At 46.4% G+C, this 22,739-nt stretch overlaps 1 protein-coding gene across 1 annotated transcript in view; it reads left to right on the top strand.

The window, feature by feature from the left end:
* AIFM2 (AIF family member 2) overlaps positions 1 to 22,739 on the top strand; it is a 409,481-nt gene that overhangs the window by 198,768 nt on the left and 187,974 nt on the right. The window contains exon 7 of the mRNA XM_069240557.1: positions 14,816 to 14,924. Within this exon, the coding sequence (XP_069096658.1) occupies positions 14,816 to 14,924 (109 nt within the window). The remainder of the gene's footprint in view (positions 1 to 14,815; positions 14,925 to 22,739) is intronic.

Raw genomic sequence — 22,739 nt, 5'->3', positions numbered from 1 at the left:
AAATGCAAGCTTCCAGCATGATGGGGGAGACCTCTGATGAGGTCAGCGCGCGATCTTGTGCTGACCTCATCCGACGTCACTGGAAGGGGATCGGAGGGGATCAGGGGTGGAAGGGGAAGCAATTCCCCTTCCATCCCTGCCCGTTAGGGGGGGTGGGGGGGTTGGGAGGCCCTGGGGGGGAGCGCTAGCACTTCCCCGAGGGCTGATCCCAGGACATAATGGTTACATCCGTGGCGCCTCAGCGCTGCACCACCAGGCGTAAACATTATGGGGGTGATTCTGACCCCGGCGGTGTTAGACCGCCGGGGCCAGGGTCGGCGGGAGCACCGCCGACAGGCCGGCGGTGCCCCGCAGGGCATTCTGACCGCGGCGGTAAAGCCGCGGTCAGACCGGCAACACTGGCGGTCTCCCGCCAGTGTACCGCTGCCCTGTTGAATCCTCCAAGGCGGCGCAGCTAGCTGCGCCGCCGAGGGGATTCCGACCCCCCCTACCGCCATCCAGTTCCCGGCGGTCCGCCCGCCGGGAACCGGATGGCGGTAGGGGGGGTCGCGGGGCCCCTGGGGGCCCCTGCAGTGCCCATGCCACTGGCATGGGCACTGCAGGGCCCCCCGTAAGAGGGCCCCTACAAGTATTTCACTGTCTGCTTGGCAGACAGTGAAATACGCGACGGGTGCAAATGCACCCGTCGCACCTTCCCACTCCGCCGGCTCGATTACGAGCCGGCATCCTCGTGGGAAGGTCGTTTTCCCCTGGGCTGGCGGGCGGCCTTTTGGCGGCCGCCCGCCAGCCCAGGGGAAAACTTGAAATACCCGCCGCGGTCTTTTGACCGCGGCGCGGTATTTTGGGGGCGGAATTCTGGCGGGCGGCCTCCGCCACCTGCCAGAATCAGAATCACCCCCTATGTCCATGGCATCCAAAGTGTTACAGGAATGCTGTTAGTATGCTGCTATAAATACCTTGCTTGTGTTTTTATTGTCAGTGTTGATTCCATTTATTTCGGACCCGCTCCACCCAGGAAAATCTAGGGGAATAAGTTGCACCTCAGCTAGTTCATATACCCAGTGCTTTAAATGGGAAAAGAGAAGTGCCGTTATTCACCAAATTGATTGAAATGGATTTTGATGCTCTGGTAGGGCGTGTCTGGGGGCGTGGCTTCAAGGCAGACATTTAAAAATAGTGGCATTTTCTTATTCAATGCAAATCACCCTAGTGACCTTTGGCCAAGTTTGTTCATATGTACAGACGTAATTGGTATTTTTTTGCAGTTTTATACAGTGCGAACTTGGCCAAAGGGCATTAAAGCTTTTCATTTGGGAAGCCAAAGTTCTACATGAAAGCATACTTTTTTCTTTTTATGGCACGAAGGGGAAGATTAAGTGACTAGCCCAGTCTCACAGGATGTTGAGCAGGCGCTAGGATTTCAACTCTCTGGGCCCAAAAAAAAAAATGCTTTCAAGAAGAACTAGCACTTTTCATTTAAAGCACTTTAATGCCCTCCTGCCAAGTGTGTGCAATATTTAACTGCAAAAACGTACTGATTGAGGTCTGCACACATGAACTGAACCTGTCCAAAGGATGTTAGGTGCTCTGACTGACAATGGCAATAGTATTCCAGCGCTGCAGCCGTACATACTAACTGACAAAGCAACAGTTCCAGTATGGGGAGCTCTATTCTGTTTTTTCCTATTGTGTGACTAGAACCAATTCTCTAGGTCCAGCCACGTGTGATGTGTTTAAAGTATATGGGCCTGATTCACAGGAATACCTTAAACTTTAGATTAGGTTCACACTTTGAAGTAAGTTTACTACTTTTGGTATTCACTAACTCCAATGTAAACTTACAACAAAAGTATAAGCTACATGTCCCCCACGTCCCCGAGTGAAACTATTGGCTTACTCTTGTGTGGGCGGGCGTCATCCTTTCCCAAATTCGCCCTGGCCCTCCCTAAACGCCCCTCCTGACTTAGGTTTGAGGAGACTCCACAGTCAGGGTGGACAAATCCGCACACATAGGTATAGGTAATGCAGAGGCGTAAAACTCCATATGTACTTTGTGAATTGCAAATACAGTACATTTTATAATATTGCACAGTGTACTACAAAGTGCAGTTTTGGAATCAGGCCCTTTGTGTTTTGTTTAGAAATGGTCATACATGTTACTATTTTAAGACACTTGCCTTGGTGCAGGTGTCGTGCACAGCTGCCTAGTGCATGCAGTGATGCGAAACAAAGTACACTCTGTTGCACCTGGCCCTTTCTGTGGGGTCACCCCCAAACTTTTTGTCTTCCTCCTCCTATTTTTGTTGAATTCTTTTTTGTTGGTCTTGGGACTCTGAGCGTTTTACCACTGCTACTCAGTGCTAAAGTCCATGTACTCTCTCCTCTAAACATGGTACTATTGGCTTATCCCCAATTGCCATATTTAATTTACTTATAAGTCCCGAGAAAAGTGCACTACAAATGCCCAGGGCCTGTAAATATAATGCTACTAGTGGGCCTGCAGCACTGATTGTGCCACCTATATAAATAGGCCTGTAAGCATATCTCAGGCCTACCATTGCAAAGCCTGTGTGTGTAGTTTTAAACTGCCATTTCGACTTGGCACAGTAAACCTTTTGCCAGGCACAAACCTTCCTTTTTAATGCATGTAAGTCACCCTAGGATAGGGACTGGACAGCCTGACGGGCAGGGCATAATGTAGTTAAAGAGCAGGACATGTACTTTTTAGTTTTACATTCCTGGTAGTGAAAAACTCTTACTAGTTTTTCACTACTGCAAGGCCTATGTCTCCCATAGAATAACATTGATGTTGCCTTATAACATCTAATAAGTGTAACTGCCAAATGGGAAGAGATTTCCCCTATGTGTTTGGTGTCTCTGGGTTCCCAATTTAAAATCCTAACTTTTTTTTAAAAATTGCAGTTCTGAAAATGCCTTCACGGTCGACTTGAACTTTTGAATTTGTGTCACTTTGGTGCGACCAGATATCCCTGGTTGGCACGTGTTGCTTCTAAGTGCTATTTTGCAGAATAACCTTTAAAAAACACCACAACTGAAGTTCTGATTATTAACTTTTTGTCGTTTTGGTCTTGTTTTAGTTATTTAAAAAAATAAGGTACATTTTTATAACCTGGTGTGGGATCCTTTTTGTGTGGTATTTCACTGTTTTACCATTTGAAGTGTTGCACAAATACTTTATGGTAAACCTGACTGCTCTGTGCCAAACTCCTAGGGGTAGAGCACAGGATAATTTGGGGTTTGCTTGTGCCTTACCCTGACTAGCATTGTGGTTGCTGCTTGGCCAGGGCTCACATCCCAGTCAACCAACAACCCAAATTCTAACACACTCTTAAGATTAAGGTTTTACGTATTAACAAATATGTTTGAAGCTCATGTAGTCCTCCAAGTCCTAACAATAAATAAATGTAAACTTGTTTGATAAACACGCTCATATTTTACTTTGCCATTATTTAATAAACTAACAAACCAGACAGAATTCAGAAGTCTTGTCTGAAAAAGTATGTGCACACCTGCTTCTTTCATATCAGCTAAGACGGTAATTAAAATAAGGCGCTGCTTAAAAAGTAAATACTGAATCTTTTGGAAGTGCAAAAGACTACCTATAAAATCACCTTTGTCTGGAGTATTCAGGTTGGGGTAAAACATTGTGAGTCTCTATTTGCAGAATCTAGGCTTCTCTTCACATATAAACATGTTCCTTTCTGATCTCCAGTAGAGAATATAAAATTTGCTAGCTATCGTAAAGGAAAGTTTTATTTCTGTTAAGGATACAGAGGTGAAGATTATGCTCAAGTCTTTCATTTTTATTACTCAGCAGCCTTACCATTAATATTTATAAACAAAGACTACAAATCCCATGAGTCTTTACTGTAAATGTCAAGACAATAACCATAGAGTAAGTCCCGTATATTCAACATCAAGGAAAAGCACTTCCTCTTTATTCATGCAAAACATCCTGATCCTGGCAATTCTTTCAGAAGTCTTGCTTCTGATCTGATCCTATGAAAAAAACAAGTCATGGAGTGTAAGTTCTCACTAAAAGTATCCATCACGTCAGTGTTTGCCCAAACAGTATCAAAGAAATCACAGGTAGTTGCCAAAACTAGTCAAAACGTCACCAGCAAACCGTCATAACTCATTAATAATCAGTGAAATTACAGAATGAATCATAGCTATACTTATCCAGAACATCATAAACTTTATAGGTTAAAGGAAGGGGATCGTATGAATCAGCTCGGGAGGGATAATCTTCACCTCAGTGTTCCTAATAGAATTGAACCTTCCCTTCATGATAGCTAGGACATTTTATATTCCTTGTCCGGACCTGAGGCTCAGATTGTGTTAGTTTAGAGCTGGTTAACCCCCAGTGAAGCCATGCCAGTAATTGACTTGAAGCAGGTTTTAAACATATTCTGAAATCCAATCCTCTGCTCTGAGAATACCGTCCAAACAGCCCTTCAGGGAGGATGCCTTCGGAGCTATAGCTCCTCTTGTGGAGTGGGCCCCAACCCCAGATCTTGTAGAATCCATCTCACCCAACCGGTGATAGTATTTGACAAAACCAGTTTGAAAGGTTTCTTAAAAGATATAAATAATAGGGTCAGCCCTGGAGGACTATGCTCTTCAGTCATGGCGTTGTACACTCTCAAGCAGCAAACCCCACACATCTTGGGATGACCAGGGAAAGCTGGGTAATGAACCACCTTGGTATTGGATTTAATGCACCTATAAAGAGTGAAGGACACCCTGTCCGGAGTAAACATACCTGCTGTAATATCCAGGGCGCAATCATCAGACATTCTCTTACAGGAAATAAGGCATAACAGCATCGCCACCGTACATGTTAAGTCCTTCCTGGATAAATATTGGCTATCCTGCCATGATCGAAGCCCCAGTAATCTTCCAGACCATCATTCTCTGCCTTCTGATGTCTGACTAGTGCCGTCAGTCTGGCATTCATCAAGAAGGGAGGAAACACATACCCCCAAAACTTACTTCAGTCTTGAAGAAAGGCATCTGTCTATTCTCCTAGGGAGTCCAGCCGCTAACTGAAGAAGCAAGGTAGTTGATGGCTTAGTATTGGCATGTAGAGGTCGACTTGGCATGGGCCCCACCGATCTATAATCCTCAGAAATAACAAGGTGTCTAGTGTCCACGTGCTGTAGTCCTTCAGAAGTCTGGATTGCCAGTCAACAGTCTGTTTGAGTTTCCCCAGTAGGTACTCAGCTGTCACCGACAGCTTGTTCTCTGGGCAGTTTCCCCAGTAGATACTCAGCTGTCACCGACAGCTTGTTCTCTGGGCAGTGATTACACAAATCTCGAGTCAGATCCTCCAGAACCTTGGAAAGGTTACCCCTAAACAGTTTATATACCCGACCGCTGATATGTTGTTGATCTTTAAGAGAATGGAGCAGGACACTTTATTGGCCGCTAGACTCCTCACTGCGAAAGATCCTGTGAAGAGTTGCAAACAGTTGATATGGAGAGCCTGCTCATGTTCTGACCAATGTCCTCCTGTGGTGATATCCCCATTGCGTGTGCCCCACCCCTGTCAGCTGGTGTCAGATTCTATTACCAGACCTGGGGTTGATCCAAAGATGGCTCTGCCATTCCATGTGTACATGTAGTCGGACCCACCATTGAAGTTCCGTCCGGGCCTCTTGAGAAAGGGAGATCTCCTGTGCATATGTCAGACCTCTTGTGAGATGTGCTTCGAGACGCTGAAGAGTCCACTAGTGCAGTGAGCCTGAAAAGATCACCTGGATGAATGAAGACAGTTATCCATCAATCCTGGCCAGACGACAGAATTTCTCTTTCTCCAGTGTTTTTGCAGCTCCAGATGTATGAGAAGCATCTTCTTCCGGAATAGCCGGAACGACTGTTGCACTGTATCACTTTTGAAGCCCAGAAAGGGTATTTGTTGAGCCAGAGCAAATTCGGATTTCTCAACTTTCAGAATGAACCCGAGACCCTAAAGGAGGGATCGTGTCTTCTGGAGTTGGGCAACAAAAGTGGACATGTCTTGATGCATTAAGAGGCTGTCGTCCAGATAAACAATTAATCTGACCCTGTGCTCCTAGCCATTGCATGACTGGCAGTAGCACCTTGGTGAAGACAGACTGAACAGAAAGCACGTGAATTCAAAAACCTGCCTGGCCCATGCAAATTGTAGAAGCCTTATGTGGGGGTCGAAAGATCGGAATAGTAAGGTAGGCATCCTTTAGATCAAGCCTCACCAGCCAGAATACTCCTGGAAAGTGAATACCCTCCATTTTGAAATGGCAATGCACCATCCACTGGTTGAACGCTTTCAAGTTTATTACTAGTCGGTATCCCTTGTCCTTCTCCACAAAAAAGATATTGCTCAGAAACCCCATTGGATGCATAGTGGAACGGGTAATTGCTCCTTTCTCCAGGAGGTCTGACACCTCTCGATTGACTACCTGCGTCCCTTCCTGAGAGAATACCAAAGGCCTGGGAAGGAAGCGTTGACTTGGAGTACCATAGAACTCTATGTGAAAGCCCTTCACTGTTTGGAGCACCCATATATCCTTTGTTATGACCACCCAGTTTCGACTGAATCACTACTAGCTGCCCCTCACTTTGAGTATGAACAAAGGGATATTGCTTACCAGTGGTGCCACCTGGTGCATTGCTAGCTTCTCGAAAGGACCCATTACCTCCACAACTTCGGAGGGAGGTAAAACCCTCCAAACCTCTTCTCGTCCTGCTGTTTGATAGATTGCTGAGTTTGGAGTTTATGGGAGTTGGAAGAGTATGACTGGCCAGAGGAGCGCTCCCTACCTCTTCCACTTCCTTTAAAAACCTGCTGGTTGAAGATCTTTCCGTTGGATTGCTTCACCTTGTCAAGGGACGAGAAAGTATTAAAAAGCATGAGAGTTCTTTAATGAAGCGTTCCCTGAAGACACCCTCAGCCACCACTGGACCAGCTTCTGTGGTGGCCAATTTTGATTAATAGTGAGCAATGTCACTCCATTGATATGGCACAGTTAGCATTACCTAGGAAACATAAGGCCTGCTGAGGCCAGCCTAACAGGATAGCCAAGTCAATCATGTGGCCGGAATCCTTTGCATCTTCGGCCGTATCGGGAATTTTTGTAAGAGGGCCCATACTTTGTCCTAGCAGGATTGTTTGGATCAATCAGTGCGCTTCTTAGGGTGTTTGATAAATTTGGTTATAAGTGTTGTCATCTTGGGGTCCAGGGTGCTTGCCATCTTGCTGGCCAAAGAGGGTCTGGGGCACTCTACCCACAGGTGCCCTCTTACCTCCTGGTCCATGGGTTTCCTAATGTGGCTGCCCACATATCTCACCACCCAAGGAATGGGAACCGATTGAGGCAGTAAATGTCTTCAAGGTTCAGCATACCCGGTACCCCCAGGGAGTCCTGTTCACCTTTCTCTTCCAGCCTGGGTTTATTGACGCCACCTTCCTGTTGCCACGGTCTGCTCAGGCCTGGTTCATTACCCGGATCCCCATCAGGGGAGTCAGAATCCTCCCCGGTATTGTCATCTGTTCCCTGGAGGGAGCAGGAATTGTCATCAGGGGTATTATTGGGCTGGGACTCTTCCTACGCACCTAGGACATTAAGGCGTTTCTATAAGAAGGCCTGGCAAAGCCTTTCAAAGGTTCAGGGGTTGCCCTAACCTTGGCAGCTGGCCTGGCTTTGCCCTTGCCCTCAGTGGCCTCCAGAGTGTCAAAAGGAGGCACAAGCCTCAGTCCTTCCCCAGCCGGGGGTAAGATACTGCGCCATGTAGTTAATTCAATAATCTTCTGACTCACGGGATCCAAAGCCCAAGAGATTGCCCTCTCAAGGGATGTGTCAATGGCATCCACCAATTCCTCGTGGATGGGAAGTAGTGTCTGCTTCTCCTGCACCAACTCCCAAAAATCATTAGCTGTACCTGCCATGGTTGCTCAGGTGAATAGGTTTAAGTAGGGGATTACCAATAGGGAAACACACTACACAGGGAGTAATTTATAGAAGGCAATGCTTGTTGGCTGTTTGTGTATCAAGGTAACGTTGAGTCGCCCTTCTAATTAAAACGGGCTGCACAGGGATTACGCTCAGCAGGAGAAACCGTTTATCTGGAGCAGGGCACCTGATTGAGAGAGGATTATGAAGGCTAATTAAATACTTCTTGCTCGCTTGAAGGAATATCTTCCTTGGCAGGGGGAAGATCAAGCCTTCAAGGTGCACGTAGAGGATTTTGTGGAATGTAGAAGGAGGGGTACGCCCTTCAGCGCCCTCTAGAGGGCCCTGCCGCACACCTTAGTTTCTCTGCAGCGAACAAGGCGCTCGGAGGAGTGGAATGTAGGAGAGTAAAAAATGCCCCCTACTATTCCCCAGATATTGGGCCAGGCAATGTCTTTTAGCTACACAACATGAGCCATGCCTAGAAACAACAGAGTGGCTGGTGTATTGGTTATGCTACCTGTATCAACAAAACGCCTTTCACCTACACTTGCAGCTGTGCAAACATAACCATCTATGATATCGTCCTACCCTGCTTTTCCCCATCATTCATCAGATATTTCATTGTAGGCACATAAAAGAAAACTGGGCAGTGGAACAGATGACAAACTATAGAAATAGACTAGACAGATCTTTTAAGCTGGCTGTATATTGTCTTGTATTGACAGTCACAAACTATAGTAAACATTGAATTAAAGCCTTGGGGCAAAGACAGACTTTCCCTAAATTGAAATGAAAATGAATGTGATTGTGCTTCACAGCAATGAAAATTGCAAAAATATGCAGTGAGCATATCTAGAAATATTAAAAGACTATGTAATTGCCCTGACATTTTACTGCTATAGCAATGTATAATGAGTCAACTTTCTCTATTAATATATATGTTGAAGAGTTACTAATTGCTTAGGATTGGGCAGAAGTGTGTAACAAGGGCAAGTGGCGCCAGATGAGGGCTTTATCTAGCAAATACAGTTTAATTAATGATATATTCCACCCACTGCTACAAATATTTTGATACCCAGATTTTGGTCTACCTGTCATCACAGGAGAAGCGCAGCGTAGAGGCTCTGAACAGATGTCTTACACCAGTTTTATCCTGGATGAATGCTAACTCCCTTAATTTGAGTAGGCATGAGACTGAGGCTCTGTTGGTGGGCAACCTTCCCTACATGTGAGAACCTCATCTGTGGCCTGGTGCGATGGGTACTGTTCCTACCCCATTACATGTAGTCCAGAATCTAGAGGTTTGGCTTGATGACAGATTGACTATGAGTCACCAAATTACCAAGGTTTTGTCTACCTGTTTTGGTATTTTTGAGATGGCTCAGGAAAATTCTTGGCTATCTTCCTGCCTAAAACCAAAGAAACGTAATCCAGGCCTTGATCATTTTCCTGCTGGATTACAGTAATATTTTCTATCTGGGCATTTCAAATGGCCTAATTAAGAGGATGGACTCTTTCTTCACCCTCCCCTCCACCAAAGTTTTCTTCCACTGCCAGCCTGCTCTGTGATCTCTACTGGCTGAGAATTGAACGTTGTGTACAATTTAAAGCACTGTGCTACATGCATAAATGCTTAATCCAACTCTGGCCCCGGCTGCCTCAGATCTTGGTTGTCACCATATACACCTAATCGGTCATTGCACTTAAGCAATTTCGATCTTGCTGTAATTCCCAAAAGATTACTTTGCTAACCCAGTTAAGGAGGTTGTGCTTTTTTTCTTCTTAGGTCCCAAGTTGTGGAACCCTTTACCCCTTGCTATGATAACATGTTGCTCTCTCAGTTTTCCATAAACAGTTAAAAACGTGGCTGTTTTTTTTTTTTTTGTAGTAGTGAAGGTTGTATTGTGGTATCGGAAGTAGCTTAGCACAGGAAAACCCTATCTAGGTAGACTTGTGCTCTACAAATCTGTATAACAGTAATAATAATTCATGCTATGAAGCTCATAATTTATTTTTCCACTTCCATACAAAGGCTGGTAGAGACGGGGTTACATGGCCCCCATGGGGGCCCCAGCACTTCCCATGCATTTGGCATGGGCAATACTGAGGCCCCCATGGACAGCCACATTGCGCTTTTCACTGCTGCTGCACCCGACACACCACAACATTGTCACTGGCGTCAATGTTGTGGTGAGTATTCCGCTGGCCTAGTGGAAAACTCATAATTGGGCCAGTGGGCGGAGAACTGGAGTGGCTGTTTTCCATCTGAAAGAGTTTGGCTGGCAGCCTCTCCTGCCTTCCAAAGTTAAAAATGAGTTGAGGCCCTATAGTCTTAAAATATCACTCAGCTACCATCCTGAATATATCACTGGCCCTACAGAGAGTGTGGGTGAGTTCATTGCATGAGAGGGACTTGTGGGAAAGGGTGAGCAAAATGTGTGCAAGTGGAGAGTGGGAATTAAGGAGGAGAGTATAAGTGAGGAGGTACAGATAGAGCAGGGTTGAGAGTGAAGATGAGTATATCAGGACTGCACTAAGTAAAGCTATGCAAAGGATGACCAATAAAAAGTTGGAGTATGGTGGTGGAGTGAAAGCGAGATGAATGGAAATTCACATTGAAAGGAAACAATTATTCAGGGAAAGGGGAGCACCAATTCAGGGAAACCATGCAATGGCTAGTGTTGATGCTCTGATTAAAATAAATAGGAGGATTGATGTTTAGGATTGGGACTTTCTCAGTCTTTGTAAGACTTTGTGAGTCCAAGTCAAATCAAACAAACTAATGCATGACAACATTCATAATCAAAATCATAAAGGTTTATTCAAAGTTATGATTCTTACAGAAGGCAAAAAGTAGCTAGCTAGGGAGTTAGCAATTTAAATCCCAATAGAAATTGGTAATCAAAATATGGATTAACGAAAGGTGACCTTCAAAGCAAGTAAATCAGCCAGAACTAAGTATAGTTCAGCAAGAGGATTGACGCAGAGTCCGCCTCCAAAGAAAGCCAAGAAAAATGTAAATCAGTAGACAGACTTGTATAGAGTCAACCCTCAAAGCAACTAAGTAAACATCTAGCACATATTCCAAAGACATACTTTTTAAATATGGTTTAAGACAGAAAAGCCACACACATCTAGTTACTTTTAATGTTCAAACAGGTTTGGACTAGCATTGTTACAAGACACAGATCAATTAATATTTTAGTACAAATGATGCGTTCTATAGGATACTCCTAAAACACCTACTTTACTATATACTAAAGAATGCCGAAGGTTTTCAAATCCACCGATCTGTAGGTTGAGGGACTACTTGTCCTAGAAGGAAACCGGGCAAGGAGAAGCCCTGCCACAGAGCCACGTGCTTGCTAGCACTGATAAGTGGACCCTAACTCCTGCGACACAAGAAGCCGCAGCTTTGCAAACCAGACGATCTGTGGGTTGAGGGACTACCTGTCCCGGGGGAAACCGGGCAAGGGGGAGCCCTGGCATGTAGCCATGCACCTTCTAGTGCTAATAAGCACGCCCTCACTTGTGCAATGCCGGAAGCCGCAGCTTTGCAAACTTGCTGATCTGTGGGGTGAGGAACTACCTGCCTCAGAAGGAAACCGGGCGAGGAGGGGCCCTGTCACGTAGTCATGCACCTGGTGGCACTGATAAGCTCACCCTGACTCCGGCGGCGCAGGAAGCAGCAGCTTTCAAACCTTTTGATCTGTGGGGTATGTGGGAGTACCTGTCCCAGGAGGAAACCGGGTCTGGAGGAGCCCTGCCACGTGGCTACTCACTTGCTAGCGGTGATGAGCGCGACCTGACTCCCGCAGCATGGGAAGCAGCAGCTTTGCAAACCTGCTGATCTGTGGAGGAAGAGCCCTGACACATATAGTGCTGATAAACACACCCTGACTCCCACGACACAGGATGTGCCAGGGCCAAGGGGGGGACCGTGCATGCGTGTAGGAGCCCAGAGGAGGCTTGGCTGGGCCATCTTGTTGGCGCCAGTCTTTAAATTACTGTGTTAGCTTCATCTTTATGCCTTAGTGTTATTACTGCAAGTTGAACATATGTTGGCTGCCTGTATGATGCCTTAGGCTGTATGCACTTTCGTATAGCAAAATTTCAGCCTGTTCACCCTGCAATTCCTCAGGCGGTTTATGATGGTAAAGTGCAAGCAGGGCCTAACCCTGGAAGGATCTCCAGCCAAGAAATTTGGCACACTGGTGCTTTCATGGAATTGTCCTGCGCCTTTGGGAAATATTGATTGCTCTGGGGGAATGATGGTGATGTGGATCAATTCTTGAGAGCTCTTCATTATGATCTCTCTGTCTCAGTCCAGTTTGACCCCTCAGGTGAAAGGATAGAGGGCTTGAGGATAGTCTGTGGTGTCCGACAGAGGTGTGTCTTAGCCCTGCTTTTATTTTTAGTATATATTAATTGTTTAGGTCCGGTTCCTGTCCGCTAAAGCTTCTGATGCCCCTGTGATAGCTGGGATAAAAGTCCCCGTATTGTTATACATGGATGATGCTGTCTTGATTTCTAGGGCCCCCAGTGATCTTAAGTTACAATTTCATTAATTTGTTGCCTTTATGGGTTCCCTAGGATTGCCTGTTAATTGCTGTAAAACCTTCATCATGTTGTGGACTGAAGTGGTTTAAGACGAGGGACATTAGCTTACAAGGACACCCTGTGGCACTCACCCATGACTTCTCTTACCTAGGTGTGGTATTTGATTCTAAGTGGAACTGGGGGGCCCTGTATATTAGACGATAGGCTGAAATTCCCAGGCTCTGTTGAGTATGTCGTCTGTTTGACTAGACGCACTGGCAAAAAAACGGTGGCCCTCTTTTTTGGAGGTATATAGGAGAAATATCTCTCCATTATGATGTATGCTGCAGGTATCTGGGGTATAGTAACTCCAAGATACTTCAGGGGGTGCCATACTGAGCATTGAGGGGACTCCTGGGTACCCACCCACCAGCTCCACCTTTATCTGGTATCAGGAGTTGGACATGGAGGATTCTATTTACTGTGCCCCTGTGTTGTTGTGTTGCCCAATTTGCACCAATCCTTACGCTGCCTTCAGCACGGATATTATTATGGACTGTGTATCGTGTGCACAGGGCTAAAAATTCTCTGGTTCACCCAAGTCTGTTTGGTGATCTGGATGTTTCGCAGTTTTTATAATCTGGAAACCCTGACTAAGGAAGGCGTGGCCCAGGTTAAATCTTTGTTTAAGACGAACCAACAGAATCTCAGGGCAGCAACGTAATATTCTAAAACTATGGTCAGAGCCTGTGAAGCCCTGACTGACATACCAGGAATGGCAGCATATCTGGGGTGGACGGATTCTAACTGGAAGACAATTATATTATCACTGTTCTGATTGGGTTTTATAAGATGGCATCTTAATTTCCCCTTGGGGCAGTTTGAGGCGCCTAGCGTTATGATATGTCCATTTGATGAGGTCTACTTGCAAAGCTTGTTGTGTTGCACGTTGTCTTCTTGCACAAATTGTATGAGGCCCTTACTAAATTATATTTACTCCCTATTGCCTCCTCCCTCTCTGCTCTGGACTACCTCCAGTACCTAGATTCTCCCACGATTTGTGTCAACGCTTGTTCCTTTCTAAGAGGTGCTATTAAAGGAAGGAATTCAGTTTCATTTTAAGGGTGAATATTTGTTTTAAACTGTTCTTAATCTGAATCTAGTTGCACCGCACTTTCAATTTAGATGGGTGTCTTATGACACGCAGCGATTATTCTGTCCTGTTGGGCAGGTGCAGAATAACCATCAGAAATGCACTTTTATTGTCATTGTTGTGGCAGATATATAGGTTTTTAAGCTTTAAAAAAGAAGAATGAGGTGTCCATAGCAAATGCAGGAAATTACATCACATTTATGTAATACAGAAATACAATGGAGAATTCCTTCTGGGCACCAATCCTGGGTCCCAAGCCACTATGATGGCACATTTTGCCCTTAAAGATCGCCCGCTCCAACATAAACACACTTATACACAAACTGCTGTTATTGCAGATTGTTCTGTCTGCACCAAGTGTACTGAGAGGCAGTTTGCAAAAAGTGGTTGCATATTGTAGAACAACTTTTTGCGACTTGTGTCTGATTTTGCGATTCAACATATATACTAATAATAATAGGTCACATCACAAACCTTCCAGTTACAGGGATTTTTAGAAAGACATGCCTACAGTATATTAATTAGGCAGGTTGATATTTGCTACCCCCGGTGATTGGCTACAAATATGTAGATGGTGATCTGCAATTAACTTCGGACAACCATCCCTGTATTTGCGTTTTCAAAAGGAAACTTTTTTTTGAGCAACCACTTTTCTTTAAAGGAACTGTTGCTGATTACAAATAAATAAATAAATCCACTTTGGGAACACATTGGGGGGGGGGGGTAGCAGGCAGTAGTCCTTCGGACAACTGCCTCCTTCCGTTCCCCCGGAGTTTGCATTAGACGTTTTACAAATGAAAAGTTCCCCTTCCTTTGATGTGTTGTGTGTAAAACTGATCAATGGTTTGCAACAGCAGTATGGTCCTAGAACTTTGAAACATATTATATTGAATCACATTTTGGAGGAGACTCCTCTTTCACTCTACATTTTGACATCAGTTGTTAAACCCATTTTGCGAGGTAATTTACAGAGTCACAAAAAGGGCTTAATAAGTAGCAAAAAAATACTATGTGGATGCATAATCGCATGGTTGTTGACTGCAAAATGGCTTGATGCAGCTGGGCCTTTTATGTCTGCTTTTTGCAAAATATTTTACTCTGTTATACTTGTTATTAGTAATGTTTCTGGTACCTCTGTGAAATGGTTCTGAATTTGTATCCCTAGGTCACTCTCATTCACTCTCACATTGCTTTAGCTGATGTGAGTCTACAACCCTCTGTTCGTCAGGCTGTGAAAGAGATCCTCCTGAAGAAAGGTGTGAAGTTAGTATTAGGTAAGTATGTCTGTCCTTCCAGTATTTCTTCATTTTGTGAGGAGCTTCTCAATTAATTTGTGTAAGTCTTTTTTTATTTATTTATGTAAATAAAAGCAATATTTTTTCCAAAGCTCCAGACTGTTACTATTGTAGAAACAAATGGTATTGAGGAAAACTTTGCAAGCAATGACAAGTTAGGTATGAATGCTATGTTGCCATGCACCGGTTACATTTGTTTAGCATGTCCTGCTCAAAAACTACTGTAGAAAGGTTATACAGTTCTTAGTTTAGGCACTAAGGGACTTACTACGAGTTGTGGGTTCTGGCAGAGTGGTAAAGTTACTGTGTAGTAGCACTACACCAGTACTATGCAATTACAAGTTAAGCCACATCTGCAAACAAATTTACCAGTTGTAAACCCACACCGAATTTCCAGTTCCTGGGGTTTAAAGCATACATTTACCACATGCACGGAGCAGGTACTAAATGTATTCTGTGTTCTCTGGGGTAAAGGTTGTTAGGGGGGTTGTAAGAAAATGGGGGAAGGGGAGGCTAGGCTAAGTGCCTTATTCAGAACTTGGGGGATGGAATACTCCGTCAAAACATGACGGATATCCCAACCGCTGTATTACAATTCCCATAGGACATAATGGGATCATAATATGGCTGACAGGATATCTGTCCATTTGTGACTGAATATTCCCCTCCGACAATTTCTAAAGGCCTGCCAAGTTATAAATCAGATCCTAAGTTCTACAACCAAAGCCTCATGCAACTTTTCTGTGTGGAATTACTGCCCTGTAAAATTGAGTCTGGTGGTATAACATTCCCCCAAAAAGTGTGCCAATACACCAAATCACCCATCAAGGTTGAGCGGAAGTGAGTAAACTTAGCTGCACGTAAATGCCAGCACTGCGCACCAGTGTCCGTTCTTTATTTCTGCACCTTAAAATACAGATCTAGAGCTCATCTCTCACATTAATTTGTGTTTCCATGACTCCTAAAATGAAATCCAGAGTGCAAGTGGTTGAGGTCCCCTCCTAAAACTACAGGCTTCAAACCATGCTGTGACTGCAGAAAACAGGTATCGGTCACAGACTGGCACGTGATGTCTCTTTGGTGTTTGGGCTTGAGACATAACTCCAATTTGTGCGATGAGCACACTGTCTTGAAAATACTGAATGTTGCTGAACACAGGAAGAAGCCATAATGCACACCCACTTCCTAGGTCGCCTCTGCAAGAAGTGTTCTTTTCAGGTGAAGTCCTCTGGTAAGTTGAAGTCCATGTAGAAAATAAAGTGGTACTCGACCCAATCCCACCACTCGCTATCAAATGAAAAGTCACAATGGCATAAAGATGCCAATCGATCTTGCTCTCAAACTTGAGAAACAGATTCCTCACTTGATCAAGATTCCACTAGAGTTCTCTGGACTATCAGTGACAAAAATAGCAGTTGCAGCCTTTTTACAAGGCCACGTTGCATATCTCTGGCGCTCCTCTGACCCCATCTGGTATTCGTTGGGCCCTAAAGATCTGCAAGGGGCCCTCATTCAGATTATCGCAAGCAGATCCATCCTCAACACCGTCTGACCCCCTAGGTCACATTAAGGGTTCAGCACTGATTCTGGTACAGATTTCAACCCTAGCTCTCAGACCTGTGTCTGTCCCTCCTTCAGCCACACCAGTGCTGACACCACCAGTGCCTGATCCTACGCTTCCAGTACCATAGAAGAATCCTCAGAGGCTCCATTGTCATTTTGACTCCGGCTCCGACCAGAGCTTTCCACCACTTGGAGATAACAATGGTGGGAATGGGGATGATTTAAATCCCACATCTCATCTCCATCTCCTCCCCACGCTTTTCATTATAATGACAGACTTTTAATGGACTTACTGGATGGTGAGCTTAATATTTCCTCTAATGCAGGGTTAATTCAGCTTTTGGGAGAGAGTGCCTTCTTGGCTACAGTAATTCAACAAGTGTATGAGCTCCATGTCCTACTGTTAGAGTCAAAACATAAGTCCTTACAGACGTTTTACAGTCTGGCCACCTCATTTGAGCCTTGCTTCCAATCAGTGAAGCCCTCATTGATAACATGATTGGTTCTTTGTCTATGCCCTGTTCGTGCCAGTCAGATGCCAGAGACCAGCATCTGGCGACCCTGATTTCTTTATACAGCATCCTATTCCATAGTCTGCTGGGTCAGGCTCCTACTGGCAAGATGAAGCCCAGTTCATCCTCTATGTACCCCAAAAAGATTTTTGAGATGTGTGGGGGAAAAAAACGTTTTCTTCAGCTAGCCTAGCGTTGAGGTTGGTCAGTGCAGTTTTGTGTGTTGGGCAAGTACACACATGCCTTATGAGCGGTGAGATCTTCCCGTCGGTCCCAGTACAGTTTAGAGCCTCTTTTCTCACACCATTCATGACAGCCAGGATGCATCCAAATACGTGATTAGTGCAAACTTGATACTACAGATTTTGGTTGGCGGTTTGCACCAGAGTGGTGCTTCATTGCCATACATGGATCCGATCCACAGGTTTTTCCGGAACTTAGAGCCCCCCTTTATAGATATGCTTTTTGATGACTCACATCTATTCAGCTCAAAGTTGAGTTCTGTGGTAGAACTCCTTCATGAGAGTAGGGCCATGTCATGTTCTTTGGGTCTTTCATCCCCCATCCAAATAGTTAATTCACAATTTCAGGAAAATCCAAGGTTGTTGTCCAGAAGGCAGCTGTCTCATGCCCTCAGTCCAGTCCTGCCTGGGGACATAAATCTGGCAGTTAATAAGAGATCACCATGGCTATCAGCCCTTCCAGTCTCCCCTGTGACAAAGGCTTGCGTGCCACTTTATCTTGCCATTAGTGATGCACAGCAGCACTGTGGGAGGCAGGCTCCAATGCGCTCTTCAAGGGTGGTACTCCTTCATATCTCACTGATAGTTCCCCCAAATCATTCATCATGGCTATACCCTTTGTTTCTTTCTGCCCTGTCGCACCTTTACCTCGCATCAGAGCGGCTCTTAGATTTGCACCTGTCCATTCTAATGCAAAAGGTGCAAGCATTACTCTCCAACGGAGTCATCGAGAGGCCTCTGGACTCAGAAATAGGAGTAGGTTACTACTCTTGCTATTTCCTCCTGCCGAAGAAGGATGTAGGACTTCAGCATATCTAGTGTCCTTTTCCTCAGAATGCCTTTTTACGGACGGCCAAATTCAGAACGCTCACACTGGCCCAGGGTCTGCTTGCCCTGGATCCTGACGACTGGATGGTACTCTTTGATCTGCAGGGCATGTATTTTCTTATACCCATTCTGCAGTCTCACGCACTACTGTATATCTGTGGTAAGGAAGACCAAGAGATGAGCAAGAGCATTTTCATTTTATGTGCTGCCCTTCACATCACCAGTGCCCGACGGGTGCTCATGAAAGTTATGGACGTGTTCACTGTCCTTCAGAGGTAGGGGATGCCAGTTCTCCCCTACATTGAAGACTTAGGTCCTGATAACAGCTTTGGTGGTCTTTTTCAAAGACCACCAAAGCTGCTGCAGCCAACAGACTGCCAGTGCTGGCGGTCTGCTGACTGCCATATTAGGAGTCGTTGGAGAACTTCTGACCATTTCTGGGCAGAAGTCCGACTCCATCGGCCTGGCCGAAGGAGTTGAAGAGGCGGGTGCATCGCCAGCACCGCCACAACAGCAAGACTCTGCCTGCCGTATTACGAGCAGTGATACGGCTTGACGGAGTCTTGCTGACATGGTGGTGCTGGCGGTGCAAAACTGCCAGGACCCATCCCCACCCTCCCAGATGACCAGCTCGCTGGAAAAGGTAAGGTGATCGTCCGGGGGGTTGGGGGGGGATCGGGGAGTGTTGGGTGCATGTGTATGGTGTGTGAGTGTGTGTGTGTGTGCAAATGGGGGTGTATGAGTATGTTTGTGAGCGAGTGGGTGGGAATCCATGTGTGCAAGTGTGTGTATGCGGAGTTTGGAGTGTGTTAAGGTATGCTTGCATTGGCGTCGGGGTGTGCATGAATGCGGAGGGGGTGGGGGTGTGAATGATTGTGGATGGGGGTGCGTGTGTGAACGATTTTGGATGGGGTGGGGGGAGAGTGTTTGTGGATGGGGTAGGTGGACGGGGAGGGGTTGCGTGGTTGTGTGAGTGAATGGGGAGATCGGGTGAGTGTATGTATGCAAGGGGGGAGTGAGTGTATTATGCGGTGCAAGGGGAATGAGGGTGGGGCTGTGAATGTTTGCGGAGTGGGGTGCGTATGTGTGAGTGGTGTTGTGTGTATTTCAGTGTCAGAGCAGGTGGTGCTGTTTGGATGGATGTGTATGTTTGATGGGGTGTTTGGAAGTGTGTGGATGGGTGGGGGTGCATGGAGATGTGGGGACATGTGTGCATGTGTGTGCCAGCGACAGGAATGAGGATTCCTGTCACTGGTGCGTTACCGCCAGGGTTTTTATGGCGGGGTGACCGCCACGGAAAGCCTGGCGGCTTGTAGCCTTGTAATCCGGCCGGCAGGCTGAGGTCTGCTGCCGGGCTGGAGGTGCTCACTGCCAGCCGTGTCGGTGCGACCGCACCGGGGGCCAGGCGGCACTGTGCAGTTTGGCTTCTGCCAAACCCCAAAGCTTGTAATGCGGCGGTCTTTACTGCCTGGTCCGCAGTGGTAAGACCGCCACAGCAAGGCTGTCAGTCTGATGGCCGCCATCCTCTTAATGAGGGCCTTAGTTTTGAAGGCAGAATCCCCTCAGTCAATTGGGGACCACATTCAGACAACAGTGAACATCCTGACATCATTGGTGTACTTGATGAATAAGCCAAAGTACATTGACTCCTATGCAGAGGATTCCTTTTATAGGAGGTGTTTTGGACACAGTGCAGTTCAGGGTCTTCCCTCTGTTGCAGGGAGTCCAATAAATTTGGTCTATGATACTGATGTTTCAGTCTCAGTCCTGGAGCTCGGTAGAAGCCATCTGAGACTTCTTTACCTATAAGCCTCCTTAATCTGGCTCTTTCATTACACTTCTACATACTGTAGAATTCAAATTCCCAGTGGGTGCTGTACCAAGGCAACCTGCCAGATGCCATCCAGGTTTCAGAGGTAACTGCACACAATCTGCATGATAGGTGCTTGACCACAATTGAACCAGTGGCAGGCCGTTCTCCCTCACTGCCCAGAGCTGATGCTGATGACAGATGCACCACTGCTAGATTGGGGAGGTATCTGGGGGAGTTGTAAAGGGGAGGCTAGTACAGGTTCTCAAGGACAATACTACTGTTGCATGGCACTGCTACAAGCAGAGTGAAGTAAGGTCCGGTGCCAAGAGGATCTGCGCCTCCGGAGTTGGCTGGAGTGTCATAAATGTCCCTGGTCATGAATCATTTGGCGGGATCCTTGAACGGTGGCACCTGACAGATCACAAATGGCACCCCCATTCCAAAGTAGCAAAGGGCAATTTTCTGGAACCCTTTCTCAATCTTTTTACCTCGGTCAAGAATGTGAAGTGTCATAACCTTTTCTCTTAGAAGTACCCGTGTCAACTCTTGCTTGTTAGATGGATTCTGGCTGAAATGGAGCACAGGACACCTGTACGCCTTCCTGGCTCTGCCTATCCTGCAATGATCTCTGAAGAAAATCAGGAACGACTAGGCTTAGTGTGGAGCCCACAGGTTAGACCCTTTACTAGCAAAACTGTAGAATGTTTTAGTGTTTGTTTTGCATTGGACTTTCAAGCCCCTTTTGGACTTTTTGTGTTTTCTAGATCAACAGGCCTTGTTTAAATCACCTGGTGTGATGTTTTTTATTAAATGTTTGACACATGTTCCCTGCCAAACTGTTTGTGATGTCACAGTGGGACCTTAACTTCGTCTTGACATTCCTTATGCGTACTTCCTTCAAGTCTATGCACAAATGTGGGTTGCGTCTTCTGACCTTTGATTGTCTTCGTCATCACGATCATTTCAACTTGTATCCCTCCAGTAAGATGTTGGTACTGCTCTAATCATGTGCTCTTTTTTAAATGGATATCTGTTGTCCGCAGCGGCCCTAATTTCTGGGGTAGCCCAGGGGAGAGCAACTGTGATGTATGATACTGTACTTGTCAGGGAATACCACCCTTTGTTCCATCACCTCACAGGGCCCAGTACCCACCAGACCAGGGCTTGGTGGTAACAACCTTAGATGCACAATTTTGGTAAAGCCATATGTGTAGAGGGGAGATTCACAGCCTACTGTCACTGGATGATATTGTGAATGCTGACCTAACCTTGTAATGCTATTCACGGCGGTGTTACTGCACCTCTTCATGTGCCTCTTGTTCAGTGTCCCATTATATGATATAGGGAGTGGCAGCAGGTTAAATGAGCAGGTGTGTTTGTTTTGCTGAAGATGTTGCCCTTACCATAGGTTATCAGTCCCTGTGTGCGCTCTCCCCCATTTGGCTCAAGACAGGAGACAGCTCATCAGACTACAATGTTAAAGATGGCAGTCTCTGCATTCATCAACTCCCCTGCGCTGTTCCACAGGGTGCAATGCAAGAATGTTGAGCCTCCTTCCACTCAGGTTCTGGATTCATGAAGGCCCTTTCTGATATCCACTGGCTGCCGGCTCTCCAGCTGCAGCTGGCTCACCACAATCGGCCAGCCCGCGACCGAAGGCCCTGTTCGCATACCTTCGCAGCCATGCTCAGGTTGCCTCTCACTGCTGGGCATATCCACTCACAGCCTGTTCCCAGCTGCTCGCAGTACTCAGTCTCATCTCTGCCTCACCGCAACTTTTGGTTCCGACAGCACACATATGGGGCATCGGGGGCCCCCAGTGTATCCCATGAGTGCTCACTCTGGCATGAAACTGGACAATGGAAAGGGGATTGACTACTCCTCTGTCCATCACCACCCCAGGAGTGGTGCCCAAAGCTCCTCTCGACATCCCCTGGGATCGGCCATCTTGAATCCAGGGTTGGCAGGCTCCTCTGGGAACATCTGAGTGGTTAGGTCAGGCAGGTGACGTCAGAGCCCCCTCCTGATAGGTGACCAACCCCCCTTTCAGGGCTATTTAGGGTCCCTCGCTTGGGTGGGTCCTCAGATTCGGCTTGCAAGATTCCAGCAGGACTCCTCTGCAAACTCTACTTCAGCTTCTAGCCACTGGAACTGCGACTGGACCCTCCAGGAACCGACAATCTGCATCCACAATAAAGACTCTGCTTGTAACGTTGTTTCCTTGGCTCCTTCCAGCTTCTGCAACATTTCCCCAGCTGTGTATCTTCTGAGGGCGCCACGTCTTCAGCCTTCACGAGAATAAGAAGGAATCTCCCTTTGAGTGAAGGAGTCACTCCCCTGAATCTGCAGGCACAGACTGCAGCGACGACGGGCTGCATGAATCTCTTCTCATACTGAGCTACATGGATCCTTTATCATGGGTGGTGGTCCAGAGTAGTTCTCTTGGTCCACTCTGCCAGCTGTCCAACTTTGGTGGAGGTGAGCCCTTGCCTTCCCACGCAGGACAGTACCCCGTGCACCGGGTCTCTTACAGCTACCAAGGCCTGTTGGCATCTCCACCATGGGATCTTCAGGGTCCGTGTAGCCCAAGCCCAAAGCACTCCTTCCTATGATGCATAGTCCTCTGCGGCGTTTCCTTTGGCGTGCGACCCTTTTCCAGTCATGCTACGTGGGCTCCTCTGTGATGCCTGGTTCTTCTTAAAGTGGGTCTCCTGTGGGGGCTGCCTCTTCTTCTGTGGCCTCTCTACCTTGCTGAAGGTTCCCCTCTGGGATTCCCCCCGTGGGTTGAGTCCTTCTGGACCCCAGCAGCTCCATTTTTGCTTCACGACGACTTCTG

This window comes from Pleurodeles waltl, chromosome 6, assembly GCF_031143425.1.
Source record: "Pleurodeles waltl isolate 20211129_DDA chromosome 6, aPleWal1.hap1.20221129, whole genome shotgun sequence".
Lineage (NCBI taxonomy): Eukaryota > Metazoa > Chordata > Amphibia > Caudata > Salamandridae > Pleurodeles > Pleurodeles waltl.
The sequence above is the reverse complement of the archived record's forward strand: the minus strand, read 5'-3'. Positions and strand labels throughout refer to the sequence as shown.